Genomic DNA, 16879 nt, shown 5'->3' with positions numbered 1-16879 from the left:
ACTGCAGCCCATCCAGACCACCACCCTCACCCCATCTTCAACGCCGCCTCCTCGAGGGGTCCCTCCCCCACCCCCCACCAGGGGCCTGACCGCACGGACCCACCAGGCCACCTGCTCTGTTGGCTGGAGGCACAGGCTCCGCCTGGCCCGTGTCATCACTCTCCCTGCTGACCTTGGGCCGGCTCCTGGTCGTGACTGTGGTCCATCCTTCCAAGAATGATGGGGAGGTTGGAGCCCCCAGAACTGAGGCCAGAGAACCTGAGCTACCCAGTAGGTCTTTGTTGTTAATCTGTTTTATAAACAGTAGTGAGTGTGTGTTGTTAATAATCCCAACTTCCTAATTTATCCCTTTTCCTGTTTAGTGACCACAAGTTTGTTTTCTATGTCTATGAATCTACTTCTGTTTTGTAAATAAGTTCATTGTAGATTCAACATATAAGAGATGTCATATGATATTTGTCTTTGTCTGACTCACTCAGTATGATAATCTCTAGGCCCATCCACGTTGCTGCTAATGGCCTTATTTCTCTCTTGTGTATGTGTACCACCTCTTCTTTACCTATTCATCTGCTGATGGACATTTAAGTCGCTTCTATGTCTTGGGGCTTCCCTGGGGGCTCAGTGGTAAAGAGTCTGCTGCCAGTGCAGGAGATGAAGGAGATGTGAGTTCCGTCCCTGGGTCCGGAAGATCCCCTGGAGGAAGGAACGCCAACCCACTCCAGTATTCTTGCCTGGGCAGTCCCATCGACAGAGGAGCCTGGAGGGCGACAGTCCATGGGGCCACATAGAGTCGGACACGACTGAACAGCAGCATGTCTCGGCTGCTGTAAATAGAGCTGCTGCGAGCATCACTGACGTAGTCCATCACGCTGATTCGTAGATACTGAAAAATCCTTGCAACCTCGGAATAAATCTCACTTGATCATAGTGTATGATCCTCTTAACGCACTGTTAGATTCAATTTGCTAGTCTCTTGTTGAGGGTTTTTGCATCTTTATTAATCCTTGATATCGACCTAAAACTTTTTGCGTGTGATAGCTTTATCTGATTTTGATATCAGGGTGATGGTGGCCTAATAGAATGAGTTCAGAAGTGTTGCTTCCTCTGTGACTTTTATTTTGGAGAAGTTTCAGAAGGATAGGTGTTGACTCTTCTCTAAATATTTGATAGAATTCACCTGTGAAGCCATCTGGTCCTGGATTCCTGCTTATTGGGACTTTTTAAATCACTGCTTCAATTTCAGTACTGGTAATGTGCGTGCTCAAATTTTCTATTTCTTCCTGATTCGGTCTCGAGAGAATTTACCTTTCTAAGAGTTTGTCCATTTCTTCAAGGCTGTCCATCTTATTGACCTGTGGTCACTTGCAGTCATCTCTCGTGATCCTTTGTATTTCTGTGGTGCCCATTGTAACTTCTCCTTTTTCATTTCTGATTTTATTGGCTTGAGTCCTCTTCCTTTTTTCCTTAATGAGTCTGCTTAGAGGTTTAACCAATTTTATTTGTTTCTTTTGAAGAACCAGCTTTTCATTTCATTGATCTTTCCTATTGCTTTTTTTAGCCTCTGTTTTGCTTATTTCTGCTCTTATCTTTATGATTTATTTTGTCTACTTAAGCTTCTTTGCTCTTCTTTCTCTAGTTGCTTTCAGAACATCCTTCAGTGTTGAGCAGACCTCCAGCTCCCCACTGGAGACTGCCTCTGCATCCCGCAGTCTGAGTGCCTCTCGTTTTCTCCCCTCCCCTCCATGACCTTCTCTACCCCAGACTCGAGCCACTGGAGCCCTCTCACAGCCCCCTGACCTCAGGGACTCACAAGGACAGTCTTGGTTGGGGACGACAAACTCTCCACTCAAAGCAGCGTAAGGCTGAGGGGGATTGTTTGTTTCTCTTGACTGGGAAGGATGCCGGTGGGACTGAAGAGAGAGCTGCAGGATTTGAGTTTCAGAAACAGGAACTCAGATTCTGCCTAGTAGTTCCTCCTCCAAGCCCACTTCCTCTTATCAAACTCCTATTCATCCCTCAAGACCCACAAGTATTACCTCCTCCAAGAGGCCTCCCAGTAACACCCTAAGCAGAGGCCCCTCCATCCTCTGGGATCTCAGAGATCATGTTTGTGCCTCTTTTATTGTGTTGGGAGTATTTTTTACTACTCACCCACCTCCTCTAAGAACCTATGGCATCTTCAAGGACACCTGCTCTGCGTTCTCCTCTCTTGCTCCTGTGAGCAACCCATTCAAGCACACAGTAGGCTTTCAACAAATAGAGGAAATCAGGGTTAGCCTTCAGCCTGTGTCCCTTCACTCTGCCTAGGGCCTGGGGACATAAAGGAGCTTCATATCAGGACTCTGTGGCCTCCTGGGGGGGGGGGGAGGCTTGGTTCTTGCTCACGTTATACACGCAGACCGCCCCCTCAGTGTTTGCTTACTTGATACACGTCACACTCGTCCTGGATAATTACAGGCTGCCGTGGATCTGTCTCTCCTGCCTTTGGAAGATCCAAAAGCAATTACCACGTGCCTCCCTGTGCTCACAAGACTGGAGTAATCAGGGCTAATGACACGGCACTTACTGTGTGATCGCCCTGCCGCTATGCTGTAATTACCATGTAATTAACTGGTCACCAGTTGCCGCATAAACACGGCTTACACGGATGTGTCTGTGGCCTAAACAGCCCAACACACTCATTTTAATTTCAAAGTGTGGACTGGAAAACAGTTGGTTGGCAGATACAGAGAGCCCGGGATGGGAAAACTGTTGAAGGACCCTCAGGAAAGAGGAAGAGGCATTGCCAACATCAGCTCACAGGTGTGGGACAGAGGGCAGGAAGAGGGTCCGGGGGTCTCCTCACAAGAGCAGACTGCCAGCCAGCTGAAATCCTCTCAATCTTCCCAGTTCCCTTTTTAAAAATTCATTACAAAAGTTATATGCACTATAAATAACTTTAAAATATAAGATATAAAAAAATAACCTATAATCCTCAAATAATGACTATTAACATGTTGGTATTATTTATTGTCTCTTTTCCCCTGTGTATGGATACATGTATGCTTTTTCGCAATAAAGATGGCTTATATAATACTGTTTTAAAACTTGCTTTTTCCTATAAAAATGTCAGTATTTTACATGACATTTAATAGCCTTGTGTAACAAAAGCAATAACAACATAAAACGGTCCGGGCACCACATGCAAACCATTTTATAAACAGTAAAGTGTCCGCCAGGCTCACGGACTGTATCAATATTAGTTTGGCAATGCCTTTCGAATTTTCGATTTAAAGGGAATTCATCTCAGACTTTCCAACAAAACGCCCTAAGGATGACCTTCTCTTTTCCAGGGAAAAAATTCCTAGTCTGGCGGTTCTATTATACTTGTGTAAGGTCCCCAGCACGCTGGAAGGCAGCGGGGAGGGGGAAGTTCTCTCATGCATGCGGGTACCCTGTGAGCCGGGTGGCAGGCACCCCAAGGACAAGGCCAGGCAGCAGACCCTCCCTGCGCGGCCACCCTGGATGCAACTGGGCCACGCCCTGTTCTCCACGCTCTCTGCTTCACCAACAGATGAAGGCACGTAACCGGAAGTCCTCCCGCCCACTGCGTCCCGCCTCCATCGCGCTCCGCGGCCTTGGAGTCCTCCGGCCGGGACAGAGCCTCGTTCTCCCGAGCCGTGCATACCACCTCTCTGATCAGGACGGGGCGGGGGCGGGGGGGTGGGCTCTTCCTGGTCCTCTGTGTCAGCAGAGGCAGAGCCCGCGCGCTCAGTCCTGGCTTCCTCTGGCCCCCAGGAGCAGGAGCTGTAGGTGATGACATCCTCTTCTGAGGCCCATGTCCCCCCGGTTCTGGGCTCCACACTCCCCTGGGGTCCGCCTGGTCTCCTGCCTGCTCCCCTTGGGCTCCTTCATGAGACCCTCCTCTTCCAGAAATCCGAGCCCCCCACCACCGTTCCAGCCGCAGCTGCCCGCCGGGGATCCCATATTCTACCCAGGAGCTAAACATCATTTTTCACCCGGTTATGTACGTATTTCTCCCTCCGCCCTCCTCTCCCTTCTCAACCACCGACGTGCTCCAGATGGCCTATCTGAAGTCCCCTACCTAAATGAGGAACAGGCATCCACCCGCTGACAGGGTCTACGGGGTACCAATGTGCGCCCCCCAGAGCTCCCCGCATAGCGGGACAGCTGTCATCCCAACTGCCAGGCGTGCTGGCCGCTGACACCGAGTCCCCTTTGGGAGTTGCCCTCACCCAAGACTGCGCCCAGCCAGACCACAGGGAACCCTTCCAGGCATCATCCATCCAAGGGTGGGGTCGTGCTGAGAGTCCACAGGCCCAGACTCTGCCTCCTTGGGCGACACGTGGAGAGGGCCGTGCCCCTGCGGAGCTCCCCGTGGGACGGGCCGAAGCACCGCAGCCCTGCCTCCCTGCTCCCTTCTCTCTCCGCCCCACCCCGCCTGTCTCCCTCACAGGTATTCTTTCTGGGAGAGGCTCTGAGATGCAGATCCGTGGGTGAGGCGTGTTTCCCGGGCAACCAGATCTAGGGCAGTGGGTACCAGGAGGGTACCCGAGGAAGCAGGCTCGAAAGGGAATCTGGATGCAGATCACCTACTGGCCAGCTGGACGTGAAGGGCCGTCACAGGCCGTGGGTCACGCTGCCCTGGCCCCGCAGGCTGTGATGGCACCATTGTGAAGATTTTCCTGGTTTGGGAGCCACAGGGATCTCTGCTCAAGTGAGTGTAACGGTGGGCGTGGCAGCTCAGGCATTTGAGCGGTTCGGGGAGGTGGCCCAGCGGGCTGGATCGTGAGCGATCAAATGGTGTCTGCCAGGTGCTCCCCAGCTGCCCACCGGGTACCAGCCCGGTGCTGTGAGGGCTCCTGGGCACGCTGCTTAGTCCTTGACCTCTCTTCCCAGAGCCCGTCACCTCCCAGCCCGGCACACAGCGGTGCCCCCAGAGTTTTCTATCCCAGTGGGTTCTCCACGGCCCGGAGCACGAGTGCCACCTCCGTGTCCCCCGTCACGTCTCCTCCGCATCTCCTTCTCACCCCCAGGCAGGCGCACGCCTGCATGCATCTCTCCTTTTATCTGAGGCTGCACCCTGCTGACCCCCCAGCCTTCATCTAGAACCTCTCCATGTAGACGACCCCCCACCGCAGCCTCTCGTCAGATCTCATGGGCCAGCCCCCTTGCAGGGCCCCCGGCCCCTAGAGTGGAGTCCCCACCCCACACACGGGCCTCTCCAGGCTCCTTCCTGGCTGAAGGACCCCTGCGGCCCCCACTCCCAGGCTCCAGGTCAAGGCAGCCCCTGTTTTTTGTTCTCACCGCCACCCCCCCCGCCCCGGTTATCCCCCTAGGTTACAGTCACAGCGCTTCCACCTTGAGGTCGTGACCCCTTCTCCTCCGGGCTGTCGGGACCCCCAGAGCGGCAGCCCCCATCTCAGCTGATATAGTAGCCAGGTGTCGACTTGTCTGCTGGCTCTGACTGATGGGGGAGGCCCCCGGAGCCTCGGGTTGAGAAGCGTTCTGAGGCAGCCACTGCTGGGCCAGCCGCACGCGTCGGAGGACAGGGGAAAAGGGCAGAGGCCACAGGGTGCAGGCTCTCGGTGCCTGGGAGCCCCTAGAGTTCACGGGGCAGCCTTACCTCCCTCAGCTCTCCTGCTTCTGCCAAGGGGAGCCTCCAGGCTTGTGGCCGAGTGGGCAGGGGACCAGTGAACCAGCTCTATGAGGGTGGTCACCCTGCCGCGTGGTGGGGCCCCAACTCAGAGTCCACACTTTCCCCTCCCAGGTGGTAAGGGGTAAGGGTGTCTCCTGCACCCCTGAGACTATGCTCCCCGAGAAACAAGATACCCCCTCTCCAAGAAGCAGCTGAGAGCATCCATCCTGGCCTAGGACAAAGTGTCCAGAGCTGGTCCCCTGCACCGCGGGTGAGCCTGTACCCGCCCGGCCTCCTCCAAGAGGTCAGCACCTCCCAGACCACCCCGTACAGGGTCCACCAGGGCTCCCTTTAATGCGCACTTCTGAGACGCGCAGTCCCGAACCTTCGTCTTACAAACAGCAAGGCCAGGAACCAAACGGAAGCCCTGGAGCCATTGTTAGTGGACGTGGGACCCCAGAACAGGCCCGGTGAGCAGGGCGGGCTCCATGTCCAGTGTGGTCTCCAGCCTCCCCCAGCAGGCCCAGGGACATCTGTTTCCCTAGCTCACACCTCGTGTGCATGCACCCAGGTCCTGCTGCTGTACAAAGCAGTTTCCCGTGGACAGTGGCCACCCAAGCACCGTGTCAGGAGCCGTGAACACCAGCCTGACGTTCCAGAGCCTGTTTAAAAAAGATGACTTATTTTTTAGCTGATCTTCAGCCATTGCCATACCTGTTTAAATACAAGAATTAGCACATCTATCAATAGCACTCAGTTCAGTTCAGTTCAGTCGCTCAGTCGTGTCCGACTCTTTGCGACACCATGGACTGCAGCAGGCCAGGCCTCCCTGTCCATCACCAACTCCCAGAGTTTACCCAAACTCATGTCCATTGAGTCAGTGATGCCATCCAGCCATCTCATCCTCTGTCATCCCCTTCTCCTCCTGCCTTCAATCTTTCCCAGCATCAGGGTCTTTTCTAATGAGTCAGCTCTTTACATCTGGTGGCCAGAGGATTGGAGCTTCAGCTTTAGCATCAGTCCTTCCAATGAACACCCAGGACTGACCTCCTTTAGGGTGGACTGGTTGAATCTCTTGCAGTCTAAGGGACTTCTCGAACACCACAGTTCAAAAACATCAATTCTTTGGTTTTCAGCTTTCTTTATAGTCCAGTTCTCACATCCACACATAACTACTGGAAAAACCATAGCTTTAACTAGATAGACCTTTGTTGACAAAGTGATGTCTCTGCTTTTTAATATGCTGTCTAGGTTTGTCATAGCTTTCCTTCCAAGGAGCAAATGTCTTTTAATTTCACGGCTGCAATCACCATCTGCAATGATTTTGGAGCCCAAAAAAATAAAGTCTGTCACTGTTCCCACTGTTCCCCCATCTATTTGCCATGAAGTGATGGGACGGGATGCCATGATCTTAGTTTTCTCAATGTTGAGATTTAAGCCAACTTTTTCACTCTCCTCTTTCACTTTCATCAGGAGGCTCTTTGATTCTTCTTCACTTTCTGCCGTAAGGGTGGTGTCATCTGCGTATCTGAGGTTATTGATATTTCTCCCGGCAGTCTTGATTCCAGCTTGTGCTTCATCCAGCCCAGCATTTCTCATGAGGTACTCTGCACAGAAGTTAAATAAGCAGGGTGACAAATATACAGGATGAGTCATAGGGACCGTGGTCTGTGTGGAGCTCTGCCAAGTAACGGAGGGGCTGGGAGACAACCTCGTGCTCCAGGTGGTCCAAGACCTCCAGCACCAGCACCACCAGCCCTGAATCTGCATTTGAAAAGATGCCCAGGATATGTGTGTGCAGGTTGGGGGTTGAGAACCACCATCTAGAGGACTCCACTGTGTCTTTACCATGATTAACACCCAAGCAGGTGACCTGGAGCTCACCAAGGTCTGTTTTTCCATGTCTGGGGTTTTCTGCAACCTCCTCTCTCCTTCCCACACCTTCCATCCCCCTGGTTAATAGATAGCGGTGTGTAGACAGAGTTCATCCATCTGAGGTCTGTCCATCTACTTCTGTGCCTCGTGCCTGGGTCCCCTGCCCCCCAGAACAGACACAGCCCGTGGGGACCACTCTGCCGAGCACGTGGACCACTCTGGCTGGAGAGAGACAGTCTGCACAGAGCCAGGGTCCCTCTGTGCTGCCTGCTTCCACTCTCTTTACATGAAGTTTCTTCTCTGGTTTTCCCATTTCCCGTCACCTCCCTGGCAGGGGCAGCTAGGATTAAAACCAGCCTGTCCGGGTTTGGCCTGTAGTCATGGTTTCTCCTCCACTGCACCTCTGCAGCTAAGGGGACAGGTAAGCTGATGCTCCAGGGAGCGACGTGGGGAGGGAGCGGTGCTCGGGTCCTGCTCTCCATTCACAGAATCACATGGAAACTCAATTTGCCAACCTCAGCTCTCCTTGCTCAGTGACCAGGGGTGTGTCTATTTTTTTTTTCATCAAAAAAGACCACGCGAGACTTCAAACATCTTACATCCACTTGTTTGCTTCTATTCTCTGAAAAGCCCAAAGAAATGACCAAATAAAGGTAAACTGAAATATAATCTGTAGTAACAACTGGAAACAGAGGAGGATTATGATCAAGGAGAACAAAGACAATAATGAAAATTTGGGGGAAGAGCTGGGAAATATTCCTTAAGGACCTAAGTATTTTTAAAAGTGTTGAAAAATGAATAACTGATTTTTCTTCCAAAAAAAAAAAAAAACTAAATAGGCTTAAGAGCAGTCTTTAAAAGCAAAGCTGAAGAGAGAATTGGTGAACTAGAAGATAGATAAACAACAAATATCCAAAGTGAAGTATGAAGTACAAAGGAAGAAAAATGAAGAGGTACAGTATATGGAGATTTGAATGAAAAAAATTAGCACATGTTAAGTTTAAGTGGAGGGGAAGGGAAGGGCAGGGAAGGGAAGAGAAGAGAACAAGAGTGGGGCAGAAGCAATATTTGAAAAGATAATGACTGAGAATTTTGCATAACTGATGAAAGACATCAATTGACAGATGATTCACGAAGTTTAGTGAACTCCCAAATAGAGAAAGAAAAAGTAAGTCATACCTAGACATTTCACAATGGAAGTGCAGAAAAACAAAGACAAAAAAAACTATCTTAAAAGCAACTGGAAATGGAAATTGTTACCTGCAAAAGCACAACTATTACATGGACAACTGACATCCCAAAGGAAACGGTGAAAGTTAGAAGAGAGAGGATTTTTAAGGTGCCTTTAAGCTCCTGGCGTCTGGTCCCATCACTTCATGGCAAAGATGGGAAACAGTATAAACTGTGGCTGACTTTATTTTTCTGGGCTCCAAAATCACTGCAGATGGTGACTGCAGCCATGAAATTAAAAGACACTTACTCCTTGGAACGAAAGTTTTGACCAACCCAGACAGCATATTAAAAAGCAGAGCCATTACTTTGCCAACAAAGGTCCATCTAGTCAAGGCTATGGTTTTTCTGGTAGTCATGGATGGATGTGAGAGTTGGACTATAAAGAAAGCTGAGAGCCGAAGAATTGATGCTTTTGAACTGTGGTGTTAGAAAGACACTTGAGAATCCATTGGACTTCAAGGAGATCCAACCAGTACATCCTAAAGGAAATCAGTCATGGATGTTCATTGGAAGGACCGATGCTAAAGCTGAAGCTCCAATCCTTTGGCCACCTGATGCGAAGAACTGACTCGTTTGAAAAGACCCTGATGCTGGGAAAGATTGAGGGCAGGAGGAGAAGGGGACAACGGAGGATGAGCTGGTTGGATGGCATCACTGACTCAATGGACATGAGTTTGAGTAGGCTCTGGGAGTCGGTGAGGAAAGGGAGGCCTGGTGTGCTGTGGTCCATGGAATCGCGTAGAGTCGGACATGACTGAGCACCTGAACTGAACTGAGCTGAAGGTACTAAAAGAAAATAACTATCAACCTAGGGTCACATTCTCAGTGAAAAAAAGCCTTTAAGAATGAAAGCAAAATAATGACTATACACTCTCAGACAAAAACTGAGAAAATCCATCACCATAAATCTATTATTAAAGAAAATTGCAACATTTCCCTCAAGAAGGAAGAAATGATTTCAAAGAGAAACCTAGAACTACCCATAGGAATAAAGAGCAAGAAAATTAATAAGTTTGTGTATAAATCTAAATAAAAGCCGATTAAAATACTAAGGAGAAATTAATGTGGTTTTAGGGTGTCCCTGATGGCTCAGACAGTAAAGAACCCACCTGCCAGGGCACAGGAGAAGTAAGAGACTACAGGTTTGATCCCTGGGCCAGGAAGTTCCCCTGGAGAAGGAAAAGGCAACCCACTCCAGTATTCCTGCCTGGGAAATCCCATGGGCAGAGGGGCCGGTGAACTACAGTCCATGGGATTGCAAAGAGCCAGACACAACTGGGCAAGTAACGCGCACACACGATGTGGTGTTAAATAGAGGGAGAATTCAGCATATGAGGAGAAAAGCATGTAAGTAAGGGGGTGGGGTGTGAACGAGGAAGGTGAAGTCAAAGACCAGCCTCACCACACGGAGAGCTGTGACCGGAGACTGCCGTGCTTCGCGTCCCCAAAGTTCAGTCTACGAAGGCCTAGGTCTTTGTAGGCAAAAAACAGCAACAACAACAAAAAGCCTAGCAGAAAAACTGCCCTGGTCCTAACCAATGCAGGGGAAATATAGTTCCTGAGAAAGTATACCCATACCAGACCTCATAGAACTTGTAACCTAAATTCACACCACCTGTATGGCTCATAAAGCCACAAGGTTCTAATCTATTTTAAAGTGTTCTTGTACTATAAATTCCCCTGAAAACTGTACCCAAAAGGATGTATATTATTTCTAGAGGAGTTCATCTTCATCTTAGGCCTCAAAGAATATCCACACAGGTTTTTAACAAAGGAGTACTTCCCAGAAAAATTAATCAAATGCACAACAAAACAAGTCACCATCAGTGAGGCATGCAGAAACAACAGATGGCAAAATCTCACCTGAAATCTTCAGACATTGTCATTTTCAGTCACGGATTTAAAATGTCTGCACTAAAAACAAAACACATCATTGTGCTCTCAGTTCAGTTCAGTCGCTAAGTCGTGTCCGACCCTTTGCGACCCCATGAACCGCAGCACGCCAGGCTTCCCTGTCCATCACCAACTCCCAGAGTTTGCTCAAACTCATGTCCATTGAGCCAGTGATGCCATCCAACCACCTCATCCTCTGTCGTCCCCGTCTCCTCCCGCCTTCAATCTTTCCCAGCATCAGGGTCTTTTCCAATGAGTCAGTTCTTCACATCAGGTGGCCAAAGTACTGGAGTTTCAGCTTTAGCATCAGTCCTTCCAATGAATATTCAGGACTGATTCCCTTTAGGATGGACTGCTTGGATCTCCTTGCACTCCAAGGGACTCTAAAGAGTCTTCTCCAACACCGTGATTTGAAAGGATCAATTCTTTGGCACTCAGCTTTCTTTAGAGTCCAACTCTCACATCCATACATGACCACAGGAAAAACCAAAGCTTTGACTAGACAGACCTTAGTAGACAAAGTAATGTCTCTGCTTTTTAATATGCTGTCTAGGTTGGTCATAGCTTTTCTTCTAAGGAGCAAGGGTCTTTTAATTTCATGGCTGCAATCACCATCTGCAGTGATTTTGGAGCCCCCAAAAAATAAAATCTCTCACTGTTTCCATTGTTTCCCCATCTATTTGCCATGAAGTGATGGACCAGATGCCACGGTCTTAGTTTTCTGAATGTTTAATTTTAAGCCAACTTTTTCACTCTCCTCTTTCACTTTCATCAAGAGGCTCTTTAGTTCTTCACTTTCTGCCATAAGGGTGGTGTCATCTGCGTATCTGAGGTTATTGATATTTCTCCTGGCAATCTTGATTCCAGCTTGTGCTTTATCCAGCCCAGCATTTTGCATGATGTACTCTGCATATAAGTTAAATAAGCAGGGTGACAATATACAGCCTTGATGTACTCCTTTCCTGATTTGGAACCAGTCTGTTATTCCATGTCTGGTTATAACTGTTGCTTCTTGACCTGATGTGCTCTATAGCACACAGTAAATTAGAAAATATAATTTTGAGGAGGAGCTAAGATGGCAGAGGAATAGGACGGGGAGACCATTTTCTCCCCTACAAATTCATTGAAAGAACATTTGAACGCTGAGCAAACTTCACAAAACAACTTCTGACAGCTAGCAGAAGACATCAGGTGCCCAGAAAAGCAGCCCATCATCTTCGAAAGCAGGTAGGACAAAATATAAAAGATAAAATGAGAGACAAAAGAGCTAGGGAAGGAGACCCATCCCAGGAAGGGAGTCATAATAGAGGAAATTTCTAAACATCAGGAAACCCTCTCACTGGTGGGTCTGGGGGAAGTTTTCAAATCTCGGAGGGCAACCTAACTGGGAGGAAAAATATATAAAACCCACAGATTACGTGCCTAAAAGAAACTCCTAGTAGAAAAGTACCCCAGACACCCGCATCCGCCACCAGCAAGTGGGGGCGAACGGAGAGGAGTGGGCAGCATTGCTTAGGGTGAGAGGAGTGGGCAGCATTGCTTAGGGTAAGAACCGGGCCCGAATGCCCTGAGGGCAATCGGAGGGAGCTAACATGAGATAGCAACCTAAACTGGGGGATAGCAAGAAAGAGAGAGAAAATTAACCGGCCTGAACACACTGCACGCCCATTTGCAGAACAAAGGGATTGTGCAATTCCAGAGAAGAGCTAGCCAGCGGCGGACCGGCCCATCCCCCACTGGAGGCAGGAGGCAGGGGGAGGGGAAAGGGGCAAACTCGGCCCCAGACACAGCACCCCTACCAAACTGCAAACAGGCTGCCAGTTTCTAACCAAAGACTTCCTGAGATTCTGGATGTTCGACATCCACCCGGACAGTCACAGCTAGAGGCTAGCTCCTGAGAATAGACACAAGGCGCACGCACCCGACTGGCGCACGCAGAAACTGAGGCTGGGCCCGCGGAGGGGAGAAGGTGCACCGCACCCGGGGAGAGTGCGCCCGTCAAGCTCCTGGCTGCCTGAGCTGCTCAGGCTGGGGAAGGCACAAAATGCAGGCCCAACCGAGTCCACGCTTTTGTGGAGTACCCGAAAACCGGAACTGCACGCAACGCAAGGCCTGCTCCATATAGAGCAGCCGGGAGCCTGAGCAGTGTAGACGGGGAAAGCACACACCCGTGAGCGGGGGCAAACCCAGTGTGGCTGGAACACTGCGAGTGCTCCCCATACATGCCAGTGACATTTGTCTGCAGCGCCCCTCCCTCCCCGCAGTACGACTGAACAAGCGAACATAAATGAGAGCCCACCTCCGCCCGCCTGTGTCAGGGTGGAAATTAGACACTGAAGAGACCGGCAAACAGAAGCCAAATAAGCAAAGGGAACCACTTCAGAAGGGACCGGTGCAACAGGGATTAAAATCCCTGTAGGTAACACCGACTACACCGGAAGGGGCCTATAGATATCAAGAAGTGTAAGCTGGAACAAGGAGCTATCTGAAACTGAACTGAACCCACACTGCCCGCAACAGCTCCAGAGAAATTCCTAGATATGCTTTTACTTTTTTTTTTTAATTAAATTTTTTTTCTTTTCTTTTCTTTTTTTTCTTTTTACTCTTTTATTTTCTTTTAAAATTCCCTATTACTCCTCCATTACTCCTTAACTTTCATTTTCATTTTCATATATTTTTACTATTTTTTTTTAATTAGGAAAAAAATTTTTTGTTCTTTCTTGTTTTATTTTTTCTCTTATTTTCTTTTAAAGTCCTCTATTACTCCTCTATTACTCCTTAATTTTCATTTTCATTTCACTATAACCTTGCAAAAAAAAAAAAAAGAGAGAAGCCCTATTTTTAAACCAAACTTCATATATATTTCTAAATTTTTTTTGTTTTTGTTTTTAATATTGTATTTTTAAGAGTCTAACCTCTACTCTGGATTTTTAATCTTTGTTTATCAGTATTTGATATCAATTTTGGACATTTAAGAATCCAATATACAGTACCTATTTTTACTCAAGAGTGTGTTGATTACTCTCTCCCACTTTTGACTCTCCGTTTTCTACCTCAGAACACCTCTATATCCTCCTTTCCCCTTCTCTTCCTAATCCAATTCTGTGAATCTTTGTGGGTGTCTGGGCTACGGAGAACACTTAGGGAACAGAGAACTGTGTAGATCTGTCTCTCTCCTCTTGAGTCCCCCTTTTTCTCCTCCTGGTCACTTCTATCTCCCACCTCCCTCTTCTCTTCTCCATGTAACTCTGTGAACCTCTCTGGGTGTCCCTCACAGTGGAGAATCTTTTCACCATTAACCTAGAAGTTTTATTATCAGTGCTGTATAGTTGGAGAAGTCTTGAGACTACTGGAAGAGTAAGACTGAAATCAGAGGCAGGAGACTTAAGCCCCAAACCTGAGAACACCAGAAGACTCCTGACTACAGGGAACATTAAGTAATAAGAGACCATCCAAAAGCCTCCATACCTACACTGAAACCAACCACCACCCAAGAGCCAATAAGTTCCAGAGCAAGACATACCATGCAAATTCTCCAGCAAAGCAGGAACATAGCCCTGCAGCCCATACAGGCTGCCCAAAGTCACACCAAACACATAGACCCATCTCAAAACTCACTACTGGACACTCCATTGCACTCCAGAGAGAAGAAATCCAGTTCTACACACCAGAACACCAATGCAAGCTTCCCTAACCAGGAAACCTTGACAAGCCAATCATCCAACCCCACCCACTGGGTGAAACCTCCACAATAAAAAGGAACCACAGACCACCAGAATACAGAAAGCCCACTCCAGACACAGCAATCTAAACAAGATGAAAAGGCAGAGAAATACCCAACAGGTAAAGGAACATGAAAAATGCCCACCAAGTCAAACAAAAGAGGAGGAGATAGGGAATCTACCTGAAAAAGAATTTAGAATAATGGCAATAAAAATGATCCAAAATCTTGAAAACAAAATGGAATAACAGATAAATAGCCTGGAGACAAAGATTGAGAAGATGCAAGAAATGTTTAATAAGGACCTAGAAGAAATAAAAAAGTTAATTAAAAAGGAATAGTGCAATAAATGAAATCAAAAACACTCTGGAGGGAACCAACAGTAGAATAACGGAGGCAGAAGATAGGATAAGTGAGGTAGAAGATAAAATGGTGGAAATAAATGAAGCAGAGAGGAAAAAAGAAAAAAGAATCAAAAGAAAGGAGGACAACCTCAGGGACCTCTGGGACAATGTGAAATGCCCCAACATTCAAATCATAGGAGTCCCAGAAGAAGAAGACAAAAAGAAAGGCCATGAGAAAATACTCGAGGAGATAATAACTGAAAACTTCCCTAAAATGGGGAAGGAAATAGTTACACAGGTCCAAGAAACCCAGAGAGTCCCAAACAGGATAAACCCAAGGTGAAACACCCCAGGACACATATTAATCAAATTAACAAAGATCAAACACAAAGAAAAAATATTAAAAGCAGCAGGGGAGAAACAACAAATAACACACAAAGGGATTCCCATAAGGATAACAGCTGATCTATCAACAGAAACCCTTCAGGCCAGAAGGGAATGGCAGGACATACTTCAAGTAATGAAAGAGAATAACCTACAACCTAGATCACTGTACCCAGCAAGAATATCATTCAGATATGAAGGAGAATTCAAAAGCTTTACAGACAAGCAAAAGCTGAGAGAATTCAGCACCACCAAACCAGCTCTTCAACAAATGCTAAAGGATCTTCTCTAGGCAGGAAACACAGAAAGGTTGTATAAACGTGAACCCAAAACAACAAAGTAAATGGCAATGGGACCATACCTATCAATAGTTACCTTAAATGTAAATGGATTGAATGTCCCAACCAAAAGACAAAGGATACAAAAACAGGACCCCTATATATGCTGTCTACAAGAGACCCACCTCAAAACAAGGGACACATATAGACTAAAAGTGAAGGGCTGGAAAAAAATATTTCACGCAAATGGAAACCAAAAGAAAGCAGGAGTCGCAATACTCATATCAGATAAAATAGACTTTAAAATAAAGGCTGTGAAAAGAGACAAAGAAGGACACTAAATAATGATCAAAGGATCAATCCAAGAAGAAGATATAACAATTATAAATATATATGCACCCAACATAGGAGCACCACAATATGTAAGGCAAATGCTAACGAGTATGAAAGAGGAAATTAAGAGTAACACAATAATAGTGGGAGACTTTAATACCCCACTCACAACTATGGATAGATCAACTAAACAGGAAATTAACAAGGAAACACAAACTTTAAATGACACAATGGACCAGGTAGACCTAATTGATATCTATAGGACATTTCACCCCAAAACAATCAACTTCACCTTTTTCTCAAGTGCACACGGAACCTTCTCCAGAATAGATCACATCCTGGGCCATAAATCTAGCCTTGGTAAATTCAAAAAACATGAAATCATTCCAGTCATCTTTTCTGAACACAGTGCAGTAAGATTAGATCTCAATTACAGGAAAAAAATTATTAAAAATTCAAACATCTGGAGGCTAAATAACACGCTTCTGAATAACCAAAAAAACATAGAAGAAATCAAAAAAGAAATCAAAATATGCATAGAAATGAATGAAAATGAAAACACAACAACCCAAAACCTATGGGACACTGTAAAAGCAGTTCTAAGGGGAAGGTTCATAGCATTACAGGCTCACCATAAGAAACAAGAAAAAAGTCAAATAAATAACCTAACTCTACACCTAAAGCAACTAGAGAAGAAAGAAATGAAGAACCCCAGAGCTAGTAGAAGGAAAGAAATCTTAAAAATTAGGGCAGAAATAAATGCAAAAGAAACTAAAGAGACCATAGCAAAAATCAACAAAGCTAAAAGTTGGTTTTTTGAAAAAATAAACAAAATTGACAAACTGTTAGCAAGACTCATTAAGAAACAAACAGAGAAGAACCAAATTAACAAAATTAGAAATGAAAATGGAGAGATCACAACAGACAACACTGAAATACAAAGGATCATAAGAGACTACTACCAGCAGCTCTATGCCAATAAAATGGACAACTTGGAAGAAATGGACAAATTCTTAGAAAAGTATAACTTTCCAAAACTGAACCAGAAAGAAATAGAAGATCTTAACAGACCCATCACAAGCACAGAAATCGAACTGTAATCAGAAATCTTCCAGCAAACAAAAGTCCAGGACCAGATGGCTTCACAGCTGAATTCTACCAAAAATTTAGAGAAGAGCTA

General features: G+C 46.8%; 1 protein-coding gene across 7 annotated transcripts in view; it reads right to left on the bottom strand.

The window, feature by feature from the left end:
* LOC122678167 overlaps positions 1–16879 on the bottom strand; it is a 48924-nt gene that overhangs the window by 20284 nt on the left and 11761 nt on the right. For 5 of the 7 annotated variants that reach the window (XR_006336010.1, XR_006336012.1, XR_006336011.1 and 2 more), the window contains exon 2: positions 6191–6300. The exons of 1 other annotated variant lie outside the window; for it this stretch is intronic. Coding sequence is in view for 2 of the 6 variants with exons in the window: in XM_043878730.1 (XP_043734665.1) it covers positions 6191–6300 (110 nt within the window). In the remaining 4 variants the exon portion in view is untranslated. Of the gene's footprint in view, positions 1–3027; positions 3787–6190; positions 6301–16879 lie in introns of those variants that run through there. One more of the 7 variants, XM_043878729.1, reaches the window with a different exon arrangement.

This window comes from Cervus elaphus, chromosome 20, assembly GCF_910594005.1.
Source record: "Cervus elaphus chromosome 20, mCerEla1.1, whole genome shotgun sequence".
NCBI classification, from domain to species: Eukaryota; Metazoa; Chordata; class Mammalia; order Artiodactyla; family Cervidae; genus Cervus; species Cervus elaphus.
Note: the sequence above shows the minus strand (reverse complement) of the source record. Positions and strands in the feature narration are given on the sequence as shown.